General features: G+C 64.2%; 4 protein-coding genes across 8 annotated transcripts in view; 2 read left to right on the top strand and 2 right to left on the bottom strand.

Moving 5' to 3' along the window:
* MVP (major vault protein) overlaps positions 1 to 330 on the bottom strand; it is a 3,623-nt gene extending 3,293 nt beyond the window's left edge. Inside the window, 1 exon segment of the mRNA XM_073346344.1 lies at positions 254 to 330. Within this exon segment, the coding sequence (XP_073202445.1) occupies positions 254 to 330 (77 nt within the window).
* Positions 45 to 10,846, top strand: MAZ (MYC associated zinc finger protein). Of its 4 annotated transcripts, none has more exons than XM_073346435.1 (7): positions 45 to 364; positions 3,088 to 3,174; positions 5,120 to 5,892; positions 6,017 to 6,080; positions 6,510 to 6,681; positions 8,917 to 9,148; positions 9,823 to 9,910. In XM_073346435.1, the coding sequence occupies exons 1-6, from the start codon at positions 329 to 331 to the stop codon at positions 9,132 to 9,134; spliced, it is 1,350 nt and encodes a 449-aa protein (XP_073202536.1). In that variant the 5' UTR covers positions 45 to 328; the 3' UTR covers positions 9,135 to 9,148; positions 9,823 to 9,910. The 4 variants fall into 4 exon arrangements, with proteins under 4 accessions (XP_073202536.1, XP_073202535.1, XP_073202537.1 ...); XM_073346434.1 differs by having other exon boundaries at positions 46 to 364; positions 3,085 to 3,174; XM_073346436.1 differs by lacking the exon at positions 8,917 to 9,148 and having other exon boundaries at positions 47 to 364; positions 3,085 to 3,174; positions 9,823 to 10,846.
* Positions 10,847 to 12,643: 1,797 nt separating this feature from the next.
* Positions 12,644 to 19,270, top strand: PRRT2 (proline rich transmembrane protein 2). The gene is made up of 4 exons (XM_073346439.1): positions 12,644 to 12,811; positions 14,079 to 14,630; positions 15,607 to 15,739; positions 18,471 to 19,270. Exons 2-4 carry the CDS (start codon positions 14,088 to 14,090, stop codon positions 18,479 to 18,481), a joined length of 687 nt encoding a protein of 228 aa, XP_073202540.1. The 5' UTR covers positions 12,644 to 12,811; positions 14,079 to 14,087; the 3' UTR covers positions 18,482 to 19,270.
* A 2,339-nt stretch (positions 19,271 to 21,609) lies between these two features.
* Positions 21,610 to 27,283, bottom strand: CDIPT (CDP-diacylglycerol--inositol 3-phosphatidyltransferase). 2 transcript variants are annotated; one of them, XM_073346441.1, is made up of 6 exons: positions 27,151 to 27,283; positions 24,015 to 24,149; positions 23,772 to 23,925; positions 23,616 to 23,697; positions 23,068 to 23,149; positions 21,610 to 22,681 (listed from the first exon to the last, which is right to left on the bottom strand). In XM_073346441.1, the coding sequence occupies exons 1-6, from the start codon at positions 27,194 to 27,196 to the stop codon at positions 22,530 to 22,532; spliced, it is 651 nt and encodes a 216-aa protein (XP_073202542.1). In that variant the 5' UTR covers positions 27,197 to 27,283; the 3' UTR covers positions 21,610 to 22,529. The 2 variants fall into 2 exon arrangements, with proteins under 2 accessions (XP_073202542.1, XP_073202541.1); XM_073346440.1 differs by having other exon boundaries at positions 24,015 to 24,704.
* Positions 27,284 to 27,301: the final 18 nt, after the last annotated feature.

A 27,301-nucleotide genomic window follows, 5' to 3' on the forward strand; every position in this document is an offset into this window, starting at 1 on the left:
ACGCGCTATCTCAGAGTTTTCACCCAATCAGAAGCAACCCCACGTGGGGTCGTCTTCTTAGTCTCACTGGAGCGACCAATGGGAGCCCTGCAAGAACCCCCACGCCAAGGACTCCAGCGTCGGCCAATCACTAACGCCCCCCCCTCAGGGAGCCTGTCGCGCGCCGCGAGAGCGTGCGCTGAAGGGGCCAATCAGCGTCGGCGCGGAGGTGTCCTCGCGCCGCTACCTCCTCGCTCCCCCCCTCCCACCTCACTCCCCCCGCCCGCGCGGCGCTGCTCCTGCTCCCCGCTCGCTCCCCCGCCCTCCCCGGCCCCCGCCCGCCGCCGCCATGGACCCGAGCAACTGGAGCAGCTTCATCTTCCAGGTACCCCCGCCCCGCCGCGAGGCCGCGCGGGGGGGCCGCGCGCCGCCCCCGCCCTCCAGTCCCAGCGGGCGGGGCCGCCTCGGCGGGGGCGGGGCCGCGCGCCGCCCGACACCCGCCGTGCGCGCCCCCGCGCCGCGCGCGGCGCCGCGCCGCCCCCCCTCCCCCGCCGGGACCCCCTCCCCTCACAGGAACCCCTCCCCCACCGCGTGACCTTCCCCTCACAGGAACCCCTCCCCCACCGCGTGACCCTCCCCCGCCGGGACCCCTCCCCTCACAGGAACCCCTCCCCCACCGCGTGACCCTCCCCCGCCGGGACCCCTCCCCTCACAGGAACCCCTCCCCCACCGCGTGACCCTCCCCCGCCGGGACCCCTCCCAGAGACCCCTCCCCCACCGCGTGACCCTCCCCCGCCGGGACCCCTCCCCTCACAGAGACCCCTCCCCCACCGCGTGACCTTCCCCCGCCGGGACCCCTCCCCTCCCAGAGACCCCTCCCCCACCGCGTGACCCTCCCCCGCCGGGACCCCTCCCCTCACAGAGACCCCTCCCCCACCGCGTGACCCTCCCCCGCCGGGACCCCTCCCCTCACAGAAACCCCTCCCCCACCGCGTGACCCTCCCCCGCCGGGACCCCTCCCCTCCCACAGACCCCTCCCCCACCGCGTGACCCTCCCCCGCCGGCACCCCTCCCCTCCCAGAGACCCCTCCCCCACCGCGTGACCCTCCCCCGCCGGGACCCCTCCCCTCACAGGAACCCCTCCCCCACCGCGTGACCCTCCCCCGCCGGGACCCCTCCCCTCACAGGAACCCCTCCCCCACCGCGTGACCCTCCCCTGCCGGGACCCCTCCCCTCCCAGAGACCCCTCCCCCACCGCGTGACCCTCCCCCGCCAGGACCCCCTCCCCTCACAGGAACCCCTCCCCCACCGCGTGACCTTCCCCTCACAAACACCCCTCCCCCACCGCGTGACCCTCCCCTGCCAGGACCCCTCCCCTCACAGGAACCCCTCCCCCCACCGCGTGACCTTCCCCTCACAGAGACCCCTCCCCCACCGCGTGACCCTCCCCCGCCGGGACCCCTCCCCTCACAGAGACCCCTCCCCCACCGCGTGACCCTCCCCCGCCAGGACCCCTCCCCTCACAGAGACCCCTCCCCCACCGCGTGACCCTCCCCCGCCGGGACCCCTCCCCTCACAGGAACCCCTCCCCCACCGCGTGACCCTCCCCTGCCGGGACCCCTCCCCTCCCAGAGACCCCTCCCCCACCGCGTGACCCTCCCCCGCCGGGACCCCTCCCCTCACAGGAACCCCTCCCCCACCACGTGACCCTCCCCCACCGGGACCCCTCCCCTCACAGGAAATCCTCCCCCACCGCGTGACCCTCCCCCGCCGGGACCCCTCCCCTCACAGGAACCCCTCCCCCACCGCGTGACCTTCCCCTCACAGAAACCCCTCCCCCACCGCGTGACCCTCCCCCGCCGGGACCCCTCCCTTCCCAGAGACCCCTCCCCCACCACGTGACCCTCCCCCACCGGGACCCATCCCCTCACAGAAACCCCTCCCCCACCGCGTGACCATCCCCTCACAGAGACCTCTCCCCCACCATGTGACCTTATCACCTACTGTGAACCCTCCCGTCACAGGGACCCTTCCCTCACCGTGTGACCCCCTCCCCCACCATGTGACCCTTCCCTCACAAGAACCCCTCCCCCACTGTGTGACCCTCCTCTCGCAGGAACCCCTCCCCCACTGTGTGACCCTCCCATCACAGGGACCCCTCTCCTCACAGGAGCCCTGCTCCCAGTGTGTGGTACTTGCCTTACAGGGACCCCTCCCCCACCACCCTCCTCTCACAGCCACCTCTCCCTCTCTGTGTGACCCTCCCCTTACAGGGACCCTTCTCCCAATCTGTGACCCCTCACTTTGCAGGGACCCTTCCCCCATCATGAGACCCCCTCCCTCACCATCCTCCCCTCACGGGGACCCCTCCCCCATCATGTTACCACCTCCCCTCACGGGGACCCCTCCCCAAGCAGCACATGACCCTCCCTTCAGAGGAACCCCTGCCAAACTGTGTGACCTCTCCCCCACCACCTTCCCCTCTCAGAGATCCTTCCTCCTCCACCCTATGGCCCCACCCCTCACAGAGACTCTCCCCCACTGCACTCCTCCCCCACTCTGTGGTCCCTCCCCTCACAGAGAGCCCCACACCCACTGCTCTCCCATCTCATGATCCCTCAGAGAGACCCTCTCCCCGTGACCCCACTCTTCAGAGAAAACCCCTCCCCTACCCTTCTGCTCTTTCACCCCATGACCCCTTCCTAGCCCTGTGACCCCTCCACTGCCCCACTGCTGCCTCACCTCCCACTTCTCCATACAACACAGCCCTCCCCCTCCCTGCCTAGACCCTCCTACCCAGGTCCCCCACTGTCTCATGTCTTCTTCAGACTGCCCTCTGCCTCTCCCTCCTCTCCTCCACCATGTCCCCGAACCCACTCCCATTGGCTGTTACCATCACAGCCCCTCCTGCTTGGGTGGGGGAGGGGAAACCGTTCCACTGGGATGATCAGCAGCAAACCGTGGCCATTGTTAGGGACCAGAGTTAACTCCCGCACTGATGAGCTTGGTATTTCCCATCCCCACCCCGGGGCTTAGTGACTCTCGGGCGAGCTCCCTGCTCCCATCTCCCATGGCTCCTCTGACCCACCTCTCCTCTCACATTAGCAGAGTCACACACAGAATCCCCTCCAGGTCGGGGCCGAAATCCAGTCCCGGTTTTTCGCCTCCCAGGGCTGCACCCAGAGCCCCTTCCAGGTGAGCAAATGCGGCAGCAGGGCTGCCAGGGACACGGGGACTTTCTCCTCTACAGGGTGCTGGGTCAGATATTTACGCAGGGCCGGGCACTGGCTGGCTCGGGGGACGGGACTTGGGGCCTTTCCCCTCTAGGGGGCACCAATTTAAATCCATCTCAGCACCAGGCAAGGAATCCCCGTATAGTTTAGTCCAACAGAAACACTCTGCTTTCGTTATCTTTAAATTGTTTTCTGGAATGATCTTAAAGCCTTTCCACAAGTGGCAAAACCAGAAGGTTATGGCTCTAAAATAAGATATTTGTGGAAATATCTCAAGTAAGGGCAAAATTGGTTCCAAAAATTCCCGTTATAGATTTCCTTAACTGTGTCCTGCAGTTCATAATTGCATCTGATTTGATTATACAATTTCTAAGCGATTATACCATCTGACTACCTGGGTACGGGATCAGTTACGTGAAGTACATAGCAATGGTGTTGCTGGGAGAGTTTTAAATGGGGCTTGGGGATCACAGTTAAGGTTACTAATGAAAAGCATTATGACAAGGAATTAACTTTAAATAAACAAATATTCCTACAAATTGCTTTTGGCTAGTTACATCCACGCTCGTAAGGGTTAGCTGTTTCGAACTGGCAATCTGAGTTGCACTTTATCTGTATCATGATAGACAATCCCGGCCTCCAAAGTCCTATGCACCTTTAGTTTTAGGAGTGTGAATTGACCCATTGAATTAGTAAGACGGTTTTCACGGCTAAAATTAGTCCCGTGCGTAAATCTCCAGAGGAGTGGGGCCTCAGATGGTCAGAATAAAGATAAGAAAGTTTTTTGGTCTTGAATTTCCGAGTTATTTTCCGCAATTAAAATAAAATGAGTTGGGTTTGTGTTGGAATTTCTCCCAGTTTATTTTTGTAAATAATTTATTTGAAAAAGTGAGAATTTCCATAACAATCTTTAACATAACAGGGTTCATTGTTTCAGAATTTCTCCAGGTAAATAAGCCAAGGAAGCTTATTGTGTATATAATCTGATTAGACATTTTACATTACAGATCTAATATAATTCTGTATGTTTTATGAAAAAATGCAGTCAAAATATGTAAGGTAATATATTACATTATTGTTTTTCTCATTATTTTCCCTTAAATTTAAAAAAATTGTGTTGGAATTTCTCATTTCATTTTTAAAATGGTGCATTGAATTTTTTTTTACCTAAGACATCGCAGTTGTTTTAAATTTGTATAGATATATAAAAATTAAAGAGATTTCTTAGCTGAAATGTGTTCCCCTCTGCCCCCCCCCGTAAATATTTCACTTTATCTTTTAGAAAATGCGAAATTGCACCTACAGTGTTTTGAATTTATTGAAAAACCCCTTAAAATTTCTAGGACAAACTAACCTTGTCACTTGGTTATTTTAAAGACCGGTATTTTTGTTGTGCTGGACTTTCCCTGGATTATATTAAAATAAATCTTTCAATTTTTTTTCCCCTAGAATTTTTTTACAGGTAACAAATTGATTTCTTCAGTTGTTGTTGGGGAGGCAGAAGGGTTTTCCATGTATTTTTAAATAATTAAAATTAAATCTGATGACGTTTGGCTTTGAATTACAGCGTCACAGGGCATGAAACAAAATAAAATGACCAAAATTGAGTCGGGCCAGAATTCCTGGGTTAACCAAATACAAAAGGCTTTCCGGGATTGCTCACGTCTTTGTTATCCCATAAGCTTCTGGAGCGTGGAACTTCCCAGGGCTTGTTTGTTTCTTTGTAATTAATTAATTGAACAGGCTTTTGTCTCTCTGAACAAAGTTTTGGGGGCTGGAATTTCCCAGGAATTCCAATGGAAAATCCAAAGCTTGGGGGGCTGGAATTTACCCTAGTTGGTTTTGACTGTGACGCCTCTTCTGAGTCTGCCCCCGCCTCCCTCTAACCCCCTCTGCCTCCCCCGCAGGCTGCCACCACAGCACCCCCGCCACCCGCTCCAGCCACCTCTGCTGATTCCCTGCAGGTGGACCTGCTCCCGGTGCTGGCAGCCGCCCAGGAGACGGCCGCAGCCGCGGCGGTGGTGGCGGCTGCCACGGCCTCAGCTCCAGCTGCCTCCACGGTGGACACGGCAGCCCTGAAACAGCAGCCGCCAGGGCCCGAGGGCAGCGGGGGGCAGGTGGCCCCAGCCCCGCAGGCCGCCTCCCAGCCCCCCCCGGCCCAGCCGCCCGCGCCGCCCCCACCCAGCGAGGCCCAGAAGAAGTCGAAAAGCAAGGGGCCGTACATCTGCTCGCTCTGCGCCAAGGAGTTCAAGAACGGCTACAACCTCCGGCGCCACGAGGCCATCCACACGGGCGCCAAGGCTGCCCGCCCCAGCCCTGCCGCCATGAAGATGCCCACCATGGTGCCCCTCAGCCTGCTGAGCGTCTCGGCCCTGGGGGCCGGGGGGGGCGGGGCCGCGCCAGGGGCGGAGGGGGGCGGGGCTGCAGGGCTGGTGACCACCACGGCCTCTGGCAAGCGGATCCGGAAGAATCACGCCTGCGAGATGTGCGGCAAGGCCTTCCGCGACGTCTACCACCTCAACCGGCACAAGCTGTCGCACTCGGACGAGAAGCCCTACCAGTGCCCCGTCTGCCAGCAGCGCTTCAAGCGCAAGGACCGCATGAGTTACCATGTGCGCTCCCACGACGGCGCCGTGCACAAGCCCTACGTCTGCAGCCACTGCGGCAAGAGCTTCTCCCGGTACGGCCGCCGCGGGGGGGGGAGCCGAGCGGGGCGCTGGCTGGCCAGAGAGCCCCTCGCCAGCCTGGCGGCTGGGGCTGCAGGGGGGTTGCCAAGCCGTGACCTGTGTTTGCTCCCCCCATAGGCCAGACCATCTCAACAGCCACGTGCGCCAGGTGCATTCGACAGAGAGACCCTTCAAATGTGAGGTACCTACCCGCCCGCATCCCCCTGCGCCCTACCCCCCCAGGGCCCGCAGCCCCACAGAAACGCCACAGCGTCTAGAGAGACTGGGGTGGGGGACGGGACCCAGGTGTCCGGGACAGCTCCTCCAGGGGTCCTCACAGCACTTCTGGGGGGACTGGGGTGGGGAATGGGACCCAGTCGTCCAGGATGGCTTCCCTGAGGAGTCCCACAGCGCTCCCAGAGACCGCAACTGGGTATGGGACCCAGGCGTGTGTGACAGCTCCCACAAGGGGCCCCACAGCTCTACCAGAGACTGGGATGGGACCCAGGCATCTGGGACAACTCCCCTAGAGGGGCCCCAGAGTGCTTCTAGGGAGAGCAAGATGTCCGGGATGGCAGCCCAGGGGGCCGGCCCCTTGGCTTGCCCCTAACCCCCCCCCGGCTCCTCCCAGACGTGCGAGGCGGCCTTTGCCACGAAGGACCGGCTGCGGGCACACACGGTGCGCCACGAGGAGAAGGTGCCGTGTCACGTGTGCGGCAAGATGCTGAGCGCGGCCTACATCACGGACCACATGAAGGTGCACAGCCAGGGGCCCAACCACATCTGTGAGCTGTGCAACAAAGGTAGGGGGCACCCGTGTGTGTGCGAGAGAGTGAGAGCCGTGTGCCCCCGGTGCTGCCAGACCCACTACTGGGCTGGGCTCTACCCCACTGTACCCACCGGGGGCGGGAGTGCCAGGCCAGGCATGGGCCCCGTCTCCCCAGGGCGTGGGGAGCACCAGGCCGGGGGTAGACCCCATCTTCCCAGGGTGCCGGGTGTGGGGAGCACCAGGCTGGGGGTGGGCCCCATCTCCCTGGGGTGCCATGCATGGACAGTGCCAGGCCAGGGGCGGGACTTGTCTTCCCGGGATGCCAGATGTGGGAAGTGACAGGCCAGGCATGTGCCCCGTCTCCCCATGGCACCAGGTGTGAGGAGTGCCAGGCTCAGGGCAGACCCCGAGGCATGGGGAGTGCCAGGTCACGCATGTGCCCCATCTTCCCAGGGTGCCGGGTGTGGGGAGCACCAGGCTGGGGGTGGGCCCCATCTCCCTGGGGTGCCATGCATGGACAGTGCCAGGCCAGGGGCAGGACTTGTCTTCCCGGGATGCCAGATGTGGGAAGTGACAGGCCAGGCATGTGCCCCGTCTCCCCATGGCACCAGGTGTGAGGAGTGCCAGGCTCAGGGCAGACCCCGAGGCATGGGGAGTGCCAGGTCACGCATGTGCCCCATCTTCCCAGGGTGCCGGGTGTGGGGAGCACCAGGCTGGGGGTGGGCCCCATCTCCCTGGGGTGCCATGCATGGGCAATGCCAGGCCAGGGGTGGGACTCGTCTTCCCGGGATACCAGGTATGGGGCGTGCCAGGCTCAGGGCAGGCCCCGGGGCACTGGGAGTGGAGAGTGCCAGGCTGGGGGCGCTGGGCCCTGTCTTCCCGAGCGACAGGCCAAGCATGGGCTCTGTGTCCCTGGGGCGCCAGGCGCGTCAGGCCGGGGTCGCTGGGCAGGCAGAGCACCTCCGAATGACCGGGCCCCCCACTGCGGAAGTTCCCTGCACACAAGGTAGGCGAGGGCGGCGGGTGTGTAGCCTGCCCCCTTGTGGCTGGACCTGTTCCTGCACGGCCTCATCATGGACCAAAGGCCTCTGCCCTCATCCTGGGGCCTGCCAGGCGACCAGGCAGGTCCCCACCTTCCGTCCCCGGCTCTGCCGGGACTGACCCGGGCCCGCGGTGCTCTCTCGATGTCTGGGGCCGGGGCAGAGGGCTGCCGGGCCAGGCTTGTCACACGCGGGCAGACGTTAATGAGCTTGCACCTCTCACGTTTTTTCAACTGGTGCTGACGCAGCCGCCTCTGGGGCGGGGCCGGGGCAGTTCCTACGGGGCCCCCTGGACCGGTGCTGAGACGCAGCCGCCTCTGGGGCGGGGCCGGGGCAGTTCCTACGGGGACCCCTGGTCCGGTGCTGAGACGCAGCCGCCTCTGGGGCGGGGCCGGGGCAGTTCCTACGGGGACCCCTGGCCCGGTGCTGAGACGCAGCCGCCTCTGGGGCGGGGCCGGGGCAGTTCCTACGGGGACCCCTGGCCCGGTGTTGAGACGCAGCCGCCTCTGGGGCGGGGCCGGGGCAGTTCCTACGGGGCCCCCTGGCCCGGTGCTGAGACGCAGCCGCCTCTGGGGCGGGGCCGGGGCAGTTCCTACGGGGACCCCTGGCCCGGTGCTGAGACGCAGCCGCCTCTGGGGCGGGGCCGGGGCAGTTCCTACGGGGACCCCTGGCCCGGTGTTGAGACGCAGCCGCCTCTGGGGCGGGGCCGGGGCAGTTCCTACGGGGACCCCTGGCCCCCTGTTGAGACGCAGCCGCCTCTGGGGCGGGGCCGGGGCAGTTCCTACGGGGACCCCTGGCCCGGTGTTGAGACGCAGCCGCCTCTGGGGCGGGGCCGGGGCAGTTCCTACGGGGACCCCTGGCCCGGTGTTGAGATGCAGCTGCCTCTGGGGCGGGGCCGGGGCAGTTCCTACGGGGCCCCCTGGTCCGGTGTTGAGACGCAGCCGCCTCTGGGGCGGGGCCGGGGCAGTTCCTACGGGGCCCCCTGGTCCGGTGTTGAGACGCAGCCGCCTCTGGGGCGGGGCCGGGGCAGTTCCTACGGGGACCCCTGGCCCGGTGTTGAGACGCAGCCGCCTCTGGGGCGGGGCCGGGGCAGTTCCTACGGGGACCCCTGGCCCGGTGTTGAGATGCAGCCGCCTCTGGGGCAGAGCACCGCAGCAGCAGAGTAGAACAGGCCCCAGGGTTGTGTGGCGGACGCTGACCTGGTGGTTTGTCCTTCTCGCCCCCCGTAGGGTTCACCACAGCGGCTTACCTCCGGGTGCATGCAGTCAAGGACCACGGACTGTCGGCCCCGCGGGTGGAGCGCTTCCTGTGCAAGCTGTGCGGCGTGCACTGTAAGACCCCGGCACAGCTCAACGGGCACCTGCAGACGCACGCTGGGGCCGGGGCCGGGGCTGGAGCCGGAGAGGGGCCCGGGGCCGCGCCCGCTGAGGCCCAACCGCTGCGGTGAATCGCCAGGGACAGGCAAGCTGCTCGCCTACTGGGGGAGGGGAGCCTCTGGGCCCTGCGCCCCAAGGTCTCTAGAGAACCCCAGTGTCCAGGGGCGGCTGCGTCTGGGGCCTGTGCCCAAGGTCTATAGGGGACCCCGGGGTCTGGAGGCAGCTGCATCTGGGCCCTGCGCCCCAAGGTCTACAGAGAACCCAGGAGTCCTAGGGGCAGCTGCATCTGCGCCCCGAGGTCTGTAGAAAACCCTGGCATCCAGGGGCAGCTGCATCTGAGCCCTGGGCCCCAAGGTCTCTAGAGAACCCAAGCGTCCGGGGGCGGCTGCCTCTGGGCCCTGGACCCCAAGGTCTATTGAGAACCCCAGCGTCCAGGGGTGGCTGCGGCTGCGCCCCAAGATCTATAGGGACCCCAGGAGTCCTGGGGGTGGCTGTGTCTGGGCCCCAAGGTCTGTAGGGAACCCTGGCGTCCGGGGACAGCTGGGTCTGGGCCCTGTGCCCCAAGATCAAAGGATCTGGTGTTAGCCCCTCCCCCACTCTTAGAGCATGAGTGTGTCTGTCTGATCCAGGGTCTGTCTGTGTGTGGAGGGGGCAGAACTAGCCAGGTGGGAGTCAGTAGGGTTCAGAGTTAACAGGATGTGCTGGGGGTATTATGGGAGGCACCCACACACACCCTCTCATCTCTGTCTCCCCCCACAGGTACGGGCGAGCTGTGCCCCCTGGCAGCAGCAGCGGCCCCGCCCACGTCGGCCGTCACTGTCCTGCCCATGGAGGGGGCCCCTGTGGTGAGCCAACCGCTCCCCACGCAGCCCTGGTGATTCGTGGGGGGCAGGAGCTGACCCTTCCCCCAAGGTCATCCCCCCACAGCGCCGCTGGAGCCCCCCACGGCGCTGCCGGAACCAGAACCCGCGGCCAGGGAGGATTGAATGTTGGGTCCTCTCCTCACGCTTGGCAAAGGGAGGACGCGACACCGGACAGACGGGGGCCCCCCACCATCCCCTCCCCCCAGAGAGATGGGGACCGCCCACCTCCCCTGTCCAGACAGGCCCCACAGCCTGCCCTCCCCAACCGTCCTCTTCTCCCTGGACAGAGGGGCCCCCTCACCTCTAAACCCCCCAATAGCCCCCCCAATCCCAAAATCAATCTTACTCCATCCTTGGCTGGGGAATGGGCCGAGGTCTATAGGGGACCCCGGTGTCTGGAGGCAGCTGCATCTGGGCCCTGCGCCCCAAGGTCTACAGAGAACCCAGGAGTCCTGGGGCAGCTGCATCTGGGCCCTGAGGTCTGTAGGGAACCCCTGGCCCAGCCCCAGAGCTCCCACCCCCTCACCAGCCGGATTCATGAAGGTGCAGGGGGGCCCAGGGCTGGGCTAGCTGGGGAGTGTCACGGATATTGCTGGGGGCTGGTACCAGCCCTGGTCCAATCCCCCCTCCCATAGGGGAGACCTCCGATTCCCTTCTGTCCTGGGGTCCCCCCAGTTTCCCCCCAGCCTTGGCACCCTTCTGTCCAGGGGTCTCCTGACCCCCCAGACCTCCCTCTGTCCGTCCCCCCCCCCCGCCGTTTTCTATGGGATTTTATGATTTATTTTGTTTTCTCGTGTTCGTGTTCTCGGTCCAGCCGCGTCTCGCGTTGACTCAGCCCCCGCCCCCCTGCATGGCCCCCCGACGTCTGGGGGTTCCCCCCGCGCTCTTTTGTATTGTATAAAACCACGACGAATAAACCACGCGCCGCCTTGAGTCTTTCTTCTAACGCGACAGCACCGGGGAACCCCCCGTACCCCACTTCCCTCGCTGCCTCCCCGGGCACCCCACTCCCCTCCCGGTGCCCATATCTCTCCTTGCCTCCCCAGAGACCACACTCCCCCCCCTGCTGCCCCACTTCCCTCCCTGCCTCCCAGGGGACCCCACTCCCCCCCCGGGACCCCACTTCCCTCCCTCCGTCCCTGGGGCCCCACTTCCCTGCCTCTCCAGGGACCCATTTCCCTCCTCACCCCCATGTCTCACCAGCGAAGGCTTTTAGTAACAAGGGTGAAAACCCAGCAACCCAATGTCCTTCGTTTATTGTAGGGTCTCTCAAAGCCAAGAGCGGGGGCTGGGTGGAAGTGGGGGGTGTCTATGCCCCCCAACACAGCTCCTACCACCCTCCCAGCCGGGATCCCCTCCCAGGCACCCCCCAGGCCCCACCCCCACTGCGGAGCTCCCCCCCAGCTCCCTGCCCCCAGCCGCTGCCGGGACCCCCGCGCCGGGGGGGGCATCGCTCCCTCCCCTGGGACCCCCCCGGCGCCGCTCGCCCCATTAAACTGCTATTGAGCCAGGGCCTGAGTCACCGAGCGGGGGGGGGGACTGGGAGCTGCCCCCCCCCGCCTCCTGCAGAGGCCGGGAATCCCTGGGGGGCTGGGGGGGCGGGGTGTTTCTGGGCGGTTCCCGCGGCTCTGGCCCCCCCGACTCTCCCCACGGAACGAGCTAAAATCTCTCGCGCCCAGTCCCGCAGCCAACATTTATAACCCGCCGGGGCGGGGGGTGAGCCCTGGGGTGCCCCTCGCTCCCGTCCCGCAGCCCCCCACCCGGCCCTGGGGCGCCCCTCGCTCCCGACCCGCAGCCCCCCGACCCGGCCCTGGGGCGCCCCTCGCTCCCGACCCGCAGCCCCCCACCCGGCCCTGGGGCGCCCCTCGCTCCCGTCCCGCAGCCCCCCGACCCGGCCCTGGGGCGCCCCTCGCTCCCGTCCCGCAGCCCCCCGACCCGGCCCTGGGGCGCCCCTCGCTCCCGACCCGCAGCCCGCCCCCCGACCCGGCCCTGGGGCGCCCCTCGCTCCCGACCCGCAGCCCCCCCCCCACCCGGCCCTGGGGCGCCCCTCGCTCCCGACCCGCAGCCCCCCCCCCACCCGGCCCTGGGGCGCCCCTCGCTCCCGACCCGCAGCCCCCCGACCCGGCCCTGGGGCGCCCCTCGCTCCCGACCCGCAGCCCCCCGACCCGGCCCTGGGGCGCCCCTCGCTCCCGTCCCGCAGCCCCCCGACCCGGCCCTGGGGCGCCCCTCGCTCCCGTCCCGCAGCCCCCCACCCGGCCCTGGGGCGCCCCTCGCTCCCGTCCCGCAGCCCCCCGACCCGGCCCTGGGGCGCCCCTCGCTCCCGACCCGCAGCCCCCCCCCACCCGGCCCTGGGGCGCCCCTCGCTCCCGACCCGCAGCCCCCCCCCACCCGGCCCTGGGGCGCCCCTCGCTCCCGACCCGCAGCCCCCCCCCACCCGGCCCTGGGGCGCCCCTCGCTCCCGACCCGCAGCCCCCCCCCCACCCGGCCCTGGGGCGCCCCTCGCTCCCGACCCGCAGCCCCCCCGCAGCTAAGCGGTGCCCCTCACTCCCGACCTGCAGCCCCCGCTCCACCCGAAGCCACCTCCCTCCCCGGTGCCCCCTCTCCCAGGGGCTGCCCCCCTAGGCGGCGCTGGGGGGGGGGGGGGGGCTGAGCTGACTGCTCCAGTCCCGAGGCGGCTGTAGCTGCATGTGACGGGGGTGGGGGCTGGGGGGGGTCAGTCTCAGCCCCAGACAAAGCCGGGGGGGCGGGGGGGGCTGGCTGTTGCCTCCCTCCCTCCGCTAGCGCGTTTCCCTCGCTCGCTCCATCCCGCCTCCCGGGGGTGGGGGGGGAGCCTGTCTGCAGCCGCCGCACCCGGGTCCCCCCCAGCATCTCGGGCAGCGCGACAGGTAGGGACCGACCCCCCCCGGGGCAGGAGCCGCCGGCACAGGGGGAGCGGGGGGAGGGGGGCCCTGGCCTGCCTCTCTTCCCCTCCCCCACCCTGAGATAAGGGAAAACAACCCAAGCCAGCCCCCGGGAGGTGTTGGCGGATGGGAGGGGGCTCCGGGGGGGAATGGGGGGGACACGAGGGGGCTTGGGGGCCAGAAGGGAGTGGGGTGGGAGGAGGTTGGGGCAGTAGGGGGTGCGGATGGGAGGGAGTTGTGGGGGGGTGGGAGGATGTTGGGGTGGGGGATGAGAGGGGGTTCGGGGGCAGTAGGGGTGGGGGATGGGAGGGAGTTCGGGGGGGAGTGGGGGATTGGAGGAGGTTGGGGGCAGTGGAGGTGGGAGGAGATTCGGGGTGGGCCAGTGGGGTATGGGAGGGAGTTTGGGGGGGAAGTGGGGGTGGCAGGAGGTTGGGGCAGTGGGGGATGGTAGGGTTTTTTGGGGGGTGGGGCAGTGAGAAGATTCGGGGGTGGGGCAGTAGGGGATGGGAGGGAGTTTGGGGCAGGAGGGGGTTGGGGGCAGTAGGAGTGGGGGATGGGAGGGAGTTGGGGGTGGGAGGAGATTGGAGCAGTGGGGGATGGTAGGGTTTTTTTGGGGGGAGTGGGGGATGGGAGGAAGTTGGGGGTGGGGAAGTGGGGGATGAGAGGGAGATGGGGGGAAGTGGCGGGATGAGAGGAGGTTGGGTGCAGTTGGGGATGGGAGGAAGTTCGGGTTGAGGAAGTGGAGGATGGGAGGGAGTGTGGGACTGGAGGGGGTTGGGGGGCAGTAGGGGTGGGGGCTGGGAGGGAGTTTGGGGGGGCAGTGCGGGGTGGGAGGGTTTTTTGGGGCGTGGGGCAGTGAGGGGTGGGAGGAGGTTCGTGGGTGGGGCAGTGGGGGATGGGAGGAGGTTGGGGGTGGGGAAGTGGGGGATGAGAGGGAGTGTGGGGCTGGAGGAGGTTGGGGGGCAGTAGGGGTGGGGGATGGGAGGGAATTGTGGGGGGTGGGAGGAGATTGGGACAGTGGGGGATGGGAGGTTTTTTTGGTGGGTGGGGCAGGGGGGATGGGAGGGGGGGAGGTTGGGGGTGGGGAAGTGGGGGATGAGAGGGAGTGTGGGGCAGGAGGGGGTTGGGGCAGTAGGGGTGGGGGATGGGAGGGAGTTGGGGGGAAGTGGGGGGTGGGAGGAGGTTCGGGGGTGGGGCAGTGAGTTGTGGGTCTGTGTCCCTGTGTCTCTACCCCTCCCATCTCTTCGCCCAGGGCACCCCAATGTCGGACGACATGGAAAAGGACGAGACACCCCCCCTGGGGCCAACTGAGCTGCAGTCACCCCCCTCGGCCCCAGACGTTCCCCCCTCGGCCCCAGATGCCCCCCCTTCGGCCCCAGACATTCCCCCCTCGGCCCCAGATGCCCCCCCCTCACCAGCAGTGACTGTGATGGTGGAGGATGAGGGGGAGCCCGAGGAGGGGCCCCAACAAAATGGACAGGCCGTGGGTGTGGGGGGTGCCCCCTGCCCCCCCCAAACCTCCCCCCCCACTCCGGCCCCTGCTCGCTCCAAATCGGCCTCCCTGGGCGACTTGGGGGGCAAGGCCAGCGCTAACGGGGGGCCGCGGGTGCGGGGCAGCCTGGTGGGGTCCCAGGTGCATCTGGCGGGGGCAGGCTCGCCCCGTCCTAGCCTGAGCCGCCAGCCCTCGGGGGCCGAGGGGGGCCCGGAGGCGGAGAAGCCGCGGGATTACATCCTGCTGGCCGCCCTGGCCTGCTTCTGCCCCATCTGGCCCATCAACATCGTCGCCTTCGTTTACTCCGTCATGGTGAGAGCCACCCCCAAGCCCCCCACTGCCCCCCAGAGCCCTCCACCTCCCCTCCAGAGCCCCCACCACCACTCAGAGCCCCCACCGCACTCCCAGCCCACTCCAGAGCCCCCAACATGCCCCCCAGAAACCTGTGAAACCCACTGTTTCCCAGAGCCCCCCAGAAAACAACTACCCCCCAGAGCCTCCCACTATGCCCCCAGACCACCCCAGAGCCCCCCAACATACCCCCCATGCTCCCTGGAAACCCACCACACCCCAGAGCTCCCCACCATGCCCCCCCATGCCTGCCAGGAACCCAATGTGCCCCCAGAACCCCCCTTTGCACCCCCTCAGAAACACCACATCCCAGAGCCCCCTGCTGCAGCCCTCATGCCCCACAGAAACCCACTGCACCTCCAGAGCCCCCCACCATGCCCCCATGTCCCACAGAAACCCATTGCACCCCCCAGTCCCCCATCTCACCTGCATGCTTCCCAGAAACCCAGCACCCCCAGAACCCCACCTCACCCCATGTGCTCCAGAAACCCAGCACCCCCCAGAGCCCCCCAACATGCCCCCAGTATCCCCCCACTGCAACCCAAAACTGTCCACGTCACATCAAAACCCCCACTGCACCTTAGTATTCCACACTGCGCCCCCCCAACCCACCATGTCCCCAAAGCCCCCAACAACCCCACACTGCACCCCAATAGCCTCTGGGCCCCAGAAAATCCCGAAGAATCCAATAACCCCACTGCAGTCCCCAGTCCTCCAAAATACTCCACCCACCCCTCCTGCTGTACCCCAAACCCACCAGACCCCCCCCCCCGCATGCCCCATATCCCCCACTATTTCCCCAATAGCTCTCGGGGCCACAGATATCCCCTGCCCTGCCCCTGCCCCCTGCCATGCGGGAGGGGGTCTCGGGCGGTGATGTGGGGGGGGTTATGGGGCCAGGAGCCCCCCCCATCTTACCCCACGTCTCTCCCCACAGTCCCGGAACAGCCTGCAGCAGGGGGACGTGGACGGGGCGCGGCGGCTGGGCCGTGTGGCCAAACTGCTGAGCATGGTGGCCCTGCTCGGGGGCGTCATCATCATCATCCTCTCGGTCGCCATCAACTTCGGCCGTGAGTGAGGGGCGCGGCCCCCGGAACCTCCCGAATTGCCCCCAGGGACCCCAAATCTCCCCTAGAGCCCCCATATGTCCCCAGGACCCCAAATCACCCTTGGACCCCGAAATGCCCCCAGGACCTCGATACATCTCTGGGACCCTGATATGTCCCCAGGACCCCCATAGGCCCGCCCAGAATTTTGACATGCTCCCAGGATGCTGAAACACTCCTGGGACCCCAAAATGCCCCCGGGACCCCCATTCACTCCCAGGACCCCAATATACCCCCAGGATCTCGATGTGCACCTGGGAAGCCCATACACTCCTGGGACCCTGATGCACCCCCTGGGACTCCAATTCACCCCCCGTGACTCCCAGGACCCCAATATGCCCTGCATGATCCCCTGGGACTCCAGTGTGTCCTGCCCAACCCCCAAGACACAACATGTCCCACATGACCTCCCCGGTACCCCAATTTGCTGCACACATTCCCCCTGGGACCACAGAAACACCCCCTGGGATCGCAAAACACCCCGCACAGCCACTTGGGACCCTGAATACCCCCCAGAACCCCAATACACCCTGCACAATCCCCCTGGGACCCTGATATGCCCTGGGACCCCCAAATTTTGCTGGCACCCCAATACGCCTTGCAGAATCCCCTGAAATACCCTCTGGGACCCTGATTCAGCCCACACAACCCCACAGGACCTTGAAATGCCCCTGGGACCCCGGTTCATCCCACATGACCCCTGGACTCCCAAATGTCCCTCAAGACCCCGATAAGGCCCACACAATCCCAAGGGACCCATAAACATCCCCAGGACCCCTGGACCCTGATATGCCCCTGGAATCCTGATACACCCACCCCTCGTACCCCAAAATTCCCACCCCTCCTGACCCCCTGGGACCACAGTACACTCCCTGGGATCCCATGGAGCACCCAGGATACACCCCACACGATCCCACTGGGACCCTAAAATGCCCCACATGACACCACGGCCCTGATAGGCCTCACATGACCCCCTGGACCCAATATGTCCCACAGAATGCTCTGGAACCCCCAAATGCCCCTGTGACGGGATTCCCAGGGTGCAACCTGGGACTGTGGGACCGCTGTGCCCCCCTGAACTCTCTCCCCAGCCTGGGCTGTCTCCCACAATGTCCTGCTAGTGACCCCCTCCAGGCGCTGCGATCACTCACCTGTCCCCACGGGGAGAATCTCACGCCTGGCTGGGGCCACTCATGGGACACACAGGGAAAGGCATCAGCCAGATCCTCCCAGCTCAGGACCATACCGTCTTGTGCTGCTCCTGACCCGTTCTTGAGCAATGTACGTTTATTAAGTGGTTCCCCACATCATCAGTGGCGAGTGGACACACACCAGCCTTTGTAACCCGGGCAGATTGTCCAAACCCTGCAGGCAAACTCCCCGGTAAGGATCACCACGAGAATCGGCTTCTTGATCACAGACGATGGGTTAGAAGTGATAGGCAAAAGTCAGAGTAGTTACCAAAGGACAGTAACAGAGACGTGCGCAGGCTAAATTCCCCACCTAGAGACTAGGGAATATCGGGACAAAGTCATTTTTCTCACCCTGCTGGATACTGCACGTTGGTTAGTCTCACACGCCGGCTCTCCCTGTTAGCCTGGGGACCAGTCTCCTCAGCTCCAGCATTCTCCCTGCCTCCAGTGTGGGGTGGGGGAGGAGAAAGGAGAAACCATGTGGCCCCGTCCCCTCTTTTCCACGGTCAGGCCCCGTGCTTGGAGAGCACAAGTCCAGGTATGTCTGGTCTGGGGGCATTGCTGAGACCCCAGACAAGGTTGAGCAATTTCCCTGTCATTGCTCTGTAGCTCCCTTGCTGGACGCTGGCTGTTGATGGTTGTTCGACACCCACCTGGGCATCAGTTTGTTCCCTTGCTGGTGTCTCCGGGCAGCTAATATCTGGCCGATTCCCCACCTCACAACCGTACAACACAGCCTCATAACTTCACACGCACCGATGATAGACACGTTCCGATAGAACCGTGGCTTTCAGCAGATCATAACCTTCCCCTTGTACCTCACCTGGCCTGTTTTATATGCAGTATCCCAATCCCATCCAAACGAGGAACAGGGAGGTTACCGGGCACTCCCCTGAGGTACGGAGTGCCACAACCCCACCCTGGAACCCCAAAACCCCCCTGGGACCCAGCGCAACTCCCTGGGACCACAAAATACCCCCTTCGATCCCTATTTGCCACACACAATCCTCTTGGTCCCCAAATCTTCCTCAGGCCCCCCCCTACGCCTCAGACAACCCCATGATGCCCCACACAACCTCCCAGGACCACACTCTGCCCACATGACCCCCCTGGAACCACCCAACCAAGACCTCCAAATGACTCCCACAGACCCCAATACACCCCACGTGACTCCCAGGATCCCGAAACATCACCCCCCAAGCTCTTGATACACCAAGATCTTGATACACGATTCCCCGCCAAAAAAGCCCAGCACAACCCCCCCCCGGACTTTCATACACCCTGAATGGCCCTCCCCCAACACACCCCACATGACCCCTCCAGGACTTCAACCCTCCCCCACCCCCGGACCCTGATATGCCCCAAACGACTTCCCTGGGACCCTGAGATGCCCTGCATTAACTGTCCTTCTCTTCCCCACCCACACCTCTTCCTGACCCTATGCTGCCCCCCTGCTCCCCCTCCCTGTTCCCCCTTCTCCTGACCCCCCCATCCCTCCCCAGTGTTCCAGTGAAGACGACTCCGTGCTGTCCCCAGCCCCCCCAACCCAGGAGCCCCCCCGGCACTGCTCTAATGGGGACCAACCATCCAGGGGGGCCGAGGGGGCGGAGAGGGGGATTACGGCAGCCAACAGAGGGGTGTGGCCTCCAATCCCCCTTCCGCCTCGGGGACGGAGCCAGGAAAGAAGAACAGAAAGAGAATGGAGGAAGAAACCCCTCTCCATCTGTCCACCTGTATGCTTTCATCCATTTGTCCCGCTGTCCATCCAGCCATCCAACCATCCGTCCCGCTGTCCATCCGTCCATCCATCCCACTATCCATCTAGCTGTCCTTCCAGCCATTCTGCCATCCATCCTTGCGTCCGTCCATCCATCCCGGAGTCCTACTGTCCATCTAGCTGTCCTGCAGCCCGTCCATTCTGCTGTCCGTCCAGTCTTCTACCGACTTTTCCATCCAGTGATGCATCTGTCTGTCCACCCACCCATCCATCCATCCCCTCTGCCATCCATCCATCCATCCATCTCCCCGGCCATCCATCCGTCTGTCCATTCATCCATCCATCTCCCCTGCCACCCATTCATTCAGTGATGTATCTGTCCACCCATCCTGGCGTATGTCCATCCATCCATCCAGCTACCCATCCCTTCATCCGTCCATCCAGCCTTCTGCCAACTCATCCATCCATCCAGTGACACTCCCTCCATTTGGCCTTCTTTCTATCCCTCCCCCCACTCCCTTTCCTTGCCCTCCCTCCCTTCTGGCTCATTGCCCCTTCGACAGCAAATAAAACTCTTTCAATTTCCATGTTTACAAGACAAGAAAAAGCGCGGGCCCGAGACGCCAGTGGGACCCCTCGGCTGCCAGGGGCATGTTTACATCCCAGCTTGCCCCATCCCAAACGGACGAATGAAACAGAGCCAGCGATGGAAACCCCAACGCCCCTTCTCCCCTGGCTCCCCGCTGCACAGGGATCCAGCCAGCCAGGAACTGGGATTTTGGGGCCTACAGCGGGACATGGAACAAAAGAACAAAGAAGGGGGCAAAAAGGAGAGATGCCGCTGGGCGCCAATTCCTCGTTGATCCTATTTACAACCCCACATTGGCCAACGGGGGAGATGGGTGGGAGGCGTCTGAATGGGGACGGAAGAGGGAGAAAGGTGGAGAGGTTGCCGGAGGTTCCCCTCCTGCCCCGCCTCGGGCTAGTCACGTTTCGGGGGGCGAGGAAGGACAGAACGAAACGGGCCAAAGGGAGGAGAGATGCCGGCAGCTCGTTGGCTGCGCCTCCTCGCCCCTCTGGCGGGTCGGGCTGATGAACCCGCGGCAGGGCCGAGGGGGGATGCCGGCGCCAGGGGGCCTGGAACAACAGAACAAGAAAGGCCCGACGGAGGAGTGTGGCGGGAACCGGCCCAACGCCAACCCCACCCAGGCACCAAGTGACTTCAGACTGTTACAGACCCAACCTTGCGGGGATGGGGATGGTTTTGGGGGGCAGGGGAATGCCCCCAGCCGAGCCCACCCCCTTGCAGGTCCCATCTTTTGCACGCTATCCACTGGGTAATTTGGGGGGGGCAGGAGCACAGGGCTGGGGACAGTACAATTGGGGAGGAGATGGGGGGGGCAGCTGGAATTTTCAGGGGGGCGATGAAGGGGCTTGTGTTTTGATGTTGACATGCCAGTATTATACATGCATGTTTTTATATACTCTATTGTGGGGGGGCGATGGGGGACAGGGGGGTCACTCCTCGATGGGCCCTAGAGGTGACTAGAGTGGTTTCAATATCGGGGGGGGGGGGCCTGGGACACATTAAAAAAAGCATTTGTTTAAAGGGAAGGAGGGATTTAAGTCATTTGCGGGGCCAGGGGTTTGGCTCCCATCTGGCCCCACAGCAGGCAACTGCTGGCTGACGGGGGAGGGGAATAAGTCCCCCCCCTTAAATCCTCCTTACGTGGAGGATGTGGAATAGCCCCACATCCATCAGTTGGGGGGGGGTTGCATAGTGGGTTTTAACCCCCCACGGGAAATAATTCCCAGCCCCCTGCTTTTCCAGAGAACCCCCAAACCAGGGTGAATCTGAACCCCATGGCCCAGTGCCCCCTGGCTCCCCGGGGCCTGTTTTGTAGCGATTCGGATGCATGAGAAGCCAATAAACTGATGCACGAGAACGGGTCCGTGTGTCTGTCTGCGGGAAGCTGGGCTCTGGCCGCACCCCCCTCTGTCGGGCCCACGCGCCAGGCTGGGCAGGCCAGGGGGTCCCCTGTAACCAGCCCCCATGCCCCCCCTGCGCCGCTGTCCCATGGGTCCCCTCTAGCCCCCTCCTCCAGCCCCCCACAGACCCCATCCCACTGGTCCCCTGTAACCAGCCCCCATGCCCCCCCTGCGCCGCTGTCCCACGGGTCCCCTCTAACCCCCTCCTCCAGCCCCCCACAGACCCCATCCCACTGGTCCCCTGTAATCAGCCCCCTGTACCCCCCCAAAAGATCCCATCCCACTGGTCCCCTGTAACCAGCCCCCATGCCCCCCCTGTGCCGCTGTCCCATGGGTCCCCTCTAGCCCCCTCCTCCAGCCCCCCACAGACCCCATCCCACTGGTCCCCTGTAACCAGCCCCCATGCCCCCCCTGTGTCGCTGTCCCACGGGTCCCCTCTAACCCCCTCCTCCAGCCCCCCACAGACCCCATCCCACTGGTCCCCTGTAATCAGCCCCCCGTACCCCCCAAAAGATCCCATCCCATGGGTCCCCTGTAACCAGCCCCCATGCCCCCCCTGTGCCGCTGTCCCATGGGTCCCCTCTAACCCCCTCCTCCAGCCCCCCACAGACCCCATCCCACTGGTCCCCTGTAATCAGCCCCCCCGTACGCCCCCAAAAGATCCCATCCCACACGTCCCCTGTAACCAGCCCCCCTGCCCTACTCCAGAGAAACCCCCTCCCGGTACTGGGCCAGGGGTCTCCCTACATCCAGCCCCTGCACCCCACGGAGGCCCCATCCAAGTGCCAGGCCCAGGGTTCCCCTATAACCAGTCCTCTCACCCCACCCCAGAGTAGCCATGTCCTGGCCCCAGACCAGGGGTCCCCGTGTACCCAGTGCCCCCCGCCCCCCAGGGCACCGCATTCCCCCCGCCCGGTTGAAATGAGAGGCTGGGATTGACGGCCTGCTCTTTATTGTAGCGGGGACCCCTCCCCACAGCGGGGTCAGTTACCCCCTGAACCCCGGGGGGCAGGGTCGAGGCCCAGCGGAGTCGAACATCCACCACACACACACGGAGACGCTTACGCAGGGGAAGCGGCCGTCTGCTGGGGGGCAGGGGGCACGGGCCTGGGCTCCCCTGGGTGGGGGCAGATGAGGAATGACACCCCCCCCCTCGCTGGGGGCAGTGAGGCATCCGCACTCAGGGGAGAGCAGAAGGGGCAAAAAAACATGGCCACCCTCACGCCAAGCTGGGGGGCACAAAGCCTTGTGGGAAGGGAAAGGAGCCATGGGGGATCTGGAAAGGGGACCCCTCCCCCATAGTTATCCCCCCCATGGAGTGATTGCCCCAGGGCAAAGCATCATGGGAACAGGAGGAGGAACCAATATGGCTTCTGCAGGAGTGCAAAGCATGATGGGCAATGGATCAGGAGCCTTGTGAATAACCCCAAACACTCAGGCTCACAGCACTGTGGGCAATCGGGGGGCTCAGGTATAAATACAGTCACCGCCCAAACAAGCGCAAAGCACCATGGGAAGCCAAGGGGGCTGGACTAGCCACAGCCCACAGGCCGCCATGCATTGTGGGAAACAAGGGGAGGCCGAAGGGACACCCCCACACAATCAATGCCTTGGGCGCACTGCAGAGCACGGGGGGAACCCCGGAGGCCCCAAAGCGTCGTGGGGGAGGGGGGCGCAGGCTACGCTCTTGGCATGACTTTCACACCCCCTGCAAAGCATTGTGGGAAACACGTCACGCCCGCGCCACAGGCACCCAGCACTGATTGGTGGGTTGCTAACCAATCGAGGGGAGCTTCACCCGGGGGGGGGCTGGTCCCAAGGGGGGGGAAGGTGTCTCTGCCCCCCTCCCCCCCCACTACTTCTTCTTGGCCCGCTCGGCCGCGTCCAGGGCGGCCATATTGCAGGAGGCAGAGACGAGCTGCACGAGGCTGATGAGGGACTTGAGGGCGGCGAGGGGGGTGGAGACCCAGAGGATGAGACGGAAAAGACCCAGGCGTCCGGGGAGCACTGAGGGGGGAGGGGAGAGAGTTACACAAACACACACACATGGACGCCAGGCGGTGCCCCTCACTCCCGACCCGCAGTCCCCCCCAGCCCTCCCCCCCCCCCCCCGAGCTCTGCCGGTGCCCCTCACTCCCAACCTGCAGCCCCCCCCAGCCCTGCCGGTGCCCCTCACTCCTGACCCGCAGCCCCCCCCCCCAGCCCTGCCAGTGCCCCTCACTCCCGACCCGTAGCCCCCTGCCAGCCCAGCCCTGCCGGTGCCCCTCACTCCCGACCCGTAGCCCCCTGCCAGCCCAGCCCTGCCGGTGCCCCTCACTCCCGACCCGTAGCCCCCTGCCAGCCCAGCCCTGCCGGTGCCCCTCACTCCCGACCCACAGCCCCGATGCACCCACCTGCAGGTCCCTCAGTGAAGTGCAGGAGGTACAACATGCAGTAGAAGAGCTCGTTCCCTGCACACAGGGTGAAGAGGACAGGCTGGGAACGGGAGGAAGCAGAGTCAGAGTGACCTGTGGAACTCCCTGCTTCAGGATTGTACGGACAGCCCCATGGGGCAGAGCAGGGACAGGAGGAGAATTCAAGGTGCTGGGTAAGTTGGCGAAGCATTGTGGGACATGGGGGCAGGCCGGGGGGGTGTCTCTGGCATAAATATGGCTGCCTCTGAATGCCCCCCCCCCCAACAGCTATCTCCTCCCAGAGCTTGAGCGGGAGGACAAAGCATTATGGGAAAGGGAGGCAGCCCCCCCCCACCCAAGGCGGGCACCCTGCATGCTGCAAAGCATTGTGGGAAACATCGAGCAGCAAGACCAGACAGCCGCGCCTGGTGGGCTTGTAGAGAAGTGGGGCCCCGTGACCCAGGAGTTGAGATGCACCCACAGGACTCGGGGGGGGGGGTCAGGGCAGTGGGGGGCTGTGGGGTGAGGGGCCCGGGGGTGTCACTCACCCGGGAGGTGTAATACACCCGCAGTGCCGGGTTCCCTGTCAGGTCGATGCTCTTGTGACTGTCACTGCCCTGAACCACGGAGCTGGGGAGAGACGGGGACATCAGCGGGGGTGGGAGCCAAACCCCCGCCCGCAGGCTGCCCCGGGCCCTGCCCACCTGTGCAGATGCAGCCAGTGGCTGGCGACGTCCAGGCTCATGCCAAGCTGGTAGAGGAGGGCGCGGGGCGGGTCCAGCAGCGCCAGGTTCACCAGCAGGCACATGGTGGCGCAGCGATCGGTCAGCATGTCCAGCATGGCGCCGAACCGGGTCCCTGCCGCCATGGGGGGAGGGGTCAGAGAGGGAGCCCGCCCCCCCGAGCCCCCCCGCCCCCCCGAGCCCCCCCCGCCCGTGGGGCCCTACCTTGGTTGAGGGCGCGGGCCGCGTGGCCGTCAAACGCGTCCAGCAGGCCGCTGAGCAGGTAGGAGGCGGCAGCCGGGCCGGGGTCGCTCGGCATGAAATAAAAGGCGAGGAAGAGGAGAAGGATCCGGGCGTAGCCTGCAGCGGGCAACAGAGCCATGGTGCTCCTCAGTCCCGACCCGCAGCCCCTCGGCCGGGGCTCCTGCCCCACGCCACTCCCAACCCACGGGGGAGATGCAGACTCCTCCGGGCCGGGGGGCCATTGGGAGCATCTGGTGTGAGCCCCCAAATCACCCTGGAGCAGACCCGAGAACCCCCAGCTGGGCTGAGCCATCGCCAGTACTGGGGATTCCTGTCGGCCTGGAGGGAGCGGTTCTGCCTGGGCCATATTTACAGCCTCTTTCCAGGCCGGGATTGTCCCGCCGCTGAGGCGCGTCAGACCTTTCTCGGCGGGACTGACGAGCCACGAGGTAAGGATCCGTTCCCCACGGAGGTGCTGCCAGGCTGGGCTCCAGTCACCCTGGAGCCTGCTCTGCGTTAAGCTGAACAGCTGGAGCCTCTCCCTCGAGGGCAGGTTTCTGATCCTTTCATCCTTCTCGGGGCTCTTCTCTGACCCCTCCAATGGATCAACCTCCTCCTGGAACTGCAAGCACCAGAGCCGGCCCCGGGATCCCAGCCGTGGCCGCCCCAGAACTGAATCCAGAGGGAAAATCCTCCTGTTTGCACAGCCCAGGATGGCATTGGCCCTTTTGGCCCCAGCATTGCACTGGGCGCTCTTCTGCTGATTAACCCCCGCCCCCGCTTGCTGAGAGTCCCTGCGTCCCAGGACAGAGCCCCCCAGCCTGTAAGTGCAGCCGGCACTCGTCCTGCCCAGGGACCGGCATTTACACTGAGCTGGGATAAAACCAGTGTCTGCTTGTGCCCGTTTACCCAGCCATCCAGCTGGCTCTGGACCAGTGACCTCTGCTCTGCGACACTTCCCACCTCCCACCCCCAATGTTTGGGTCAGCTACAAACTTCACTGGTGAGGATGAGACACCAGGTGAAGCCAGCCAGACAAGGCAATGCTGAGACGCTATTGAGAGTCTGGGACCGCTCTCTTCCCCTCCTTCCTTCCTGGGCTGGGGGAGGACAGGGACTGGTAGGCAGGGAGCTGCATCGCCCTCAGCATGCTCCTGTCCTGATCCAGCCTCATGCTCCAAGGCTGCAGCCTAGCAGGGGTCAGGAAGGAGGGTTTGCCTCCTCCTCATTCCACCACTGGAGCCGGGGCACTGCCCGGCTGGCGAGTCAAGCCCTGAGCCAGTCCCCACGGGGCCAGCCTGGAAAGGTAACCCCAGTGCACTAGAGGCATCGGCTCCAAGGGGCAGAGTTAAACCGCATTAAGCCCCAGCGTGGACGCTCTTGCTCAAAATTAAGTTGGCTTCACTTAATTCACTTGGGAAGCAAAACGGAGTTAAGGGCACCGCAGTGCCAACTGAGGGTGTTCACACTGGGGTTTGATGGGGGTCAGGGCCTCCACTTCTGCTTGACAGTGACAGCGAATTCAGATGGACTCTCCCAGATGGCCCCGTGCAGACAAACCCCGCATCTGAAGGCAGCTGGATGGTGCAAGGGATGCTCTGAGTACAGCAGCGCGTGGGGGGCCCATCTCAGCCCCCATCGGATGGGAGAAACCCAAAGTGGTGGTCGGTAGGCGTAACAGGGACCGGCTGCCTGTGCCTGGCTGCTGGAGAAGGGGCAGCTGGGCACTGCGGGGGGCCCAGTCGAGCTGGATCTGTCCATGCGGGAGGGGATGGTGCAGGGTGGCAGAGTTTGAGCTGGGTGACACACCTTGGCACCCCAATGTTCACGACTGTCATGTAATGAGGACGTGTTTGGTACAAAGTGCACCTTGTGAGGGGTCACTCTAAAGCCTTGATCCGCGAGACCGTCGTGTCTCGTTGGCATGTCTGCATGGTCGTCGTGTGTGAAGTTACAGGTTTGGCTATTTGTGGGAGTTACTGAAACACGTGGGGAGGTTGAAAACACCTACAAGTAGCCTCTCCGGAACAACCTAAAAATGGTTGTTAATGGCTTTCTGAGGAAATGCACCAAAGCACCAGGATTACCCCAGGGACCGTGTGCAATAGACACCTCTCAGAGATAGCTCTGCACAATGGGAGCTGTCTGACCCAGGGCACAGCAAAAGAGCTTTCCAGCAAGTGGGGAAGAAGATAGAAAAAGGGGGAAATGACATCATGTGTCACCCTCCCTCTCTCTACAACTCCACACCTGGAAACACCCGAGGGGCAAGGACTGAACGGGGGAAGGGATGGTCCCAGGCTAAGGGATTTCTAGCCTGTGTATGAAAACCTGGGACACCCAAACTACAAAGACAAGGTAGCTTGTGCCTTAAGAATTTGCCAGCTTGTTTATTGCTCAGGGTGAGAATTTGTTAATTCATCTCCTACCTGTCTAGTGCATTAAACTCAGTTTGCGTTTTTGTTTACTTGCTGGGTGACCTGCTTTGTTCTGTTCGCTCTCACTTATAATATCTTAAAATCTATCCTTTTGTAGCTAATAAACTTATGTCATGTTTTAATCCAAACCAGTATGCGTTTGACTAGGGTGTGTGGGGAAAAATCTCAGCATGGTTACCACAAGTGTGAATGGTCCTCATCCCATTGAGGGTGAGGGGGACTGGGTGTTACACCCATATACTGGCAAGATTTGACCAGAGCAGGATGGTACTGCTCTGGGGTCCTAGGCTGGGAGGCTGCTGGTTAGAGAGTCTGCATGTGGCTGCAGCTGGGTGTGTCCCAACCTGTGCAAATGCTGGTGAAGGTGCAGACTGGGGGGCTTTGCAGCTTGTCACAGCAGCACAGTGCGAGAGGGAGCCCAGGCTGGTGGGTCAGGGGGCTCAGTGGCACCCCAGTTCCAGCTGGCACCCCAGGGGGGAACCCATCATACCAGGGACCTGCCACGAGAGCTCTGGGCCACTGGTTCCTGGGATGGCTCCACCCCCCAGCAGCCAGCTCCGACCTGGCCCCAGGGCAGGGGACAGGGCAGCTCAGGGGGCAGGAAAGGGACTAGGGGCTGTTCCCTGGGGGACACCAACTCTGACCCAGCTCTGAGGATCCCCCCAGCTCCCCTCACTCACCAATGAGGTTCGGCACAAAGAGGAAGATGTTTTCGTCCTTCATCATCTCTGTGGGTGCAGGATGCGCTGCCTCCCACCCCTCAGCCAGCCCTGGGGTCCCCCCCAGCCAATGCACCAGCCCTGGGGTCCCCCCCAGCCAGCCCTGGGGTCC

Source organism: Lepidochelys kempii, chromosome 6, assembly GCF_965140265.1.
Source record: "Lepidochelys kempii isolate rLepKem1 chromosome 6, rLepKem1.hap2, whole genome shotgun sequence".
NCBI classification, from domain to species: domain Eukaryota; kingdom Metazoa; phylum Chordata; order Testudines; family Cheloniidae; genus Lepidochelys; species Lepidochelys kempii.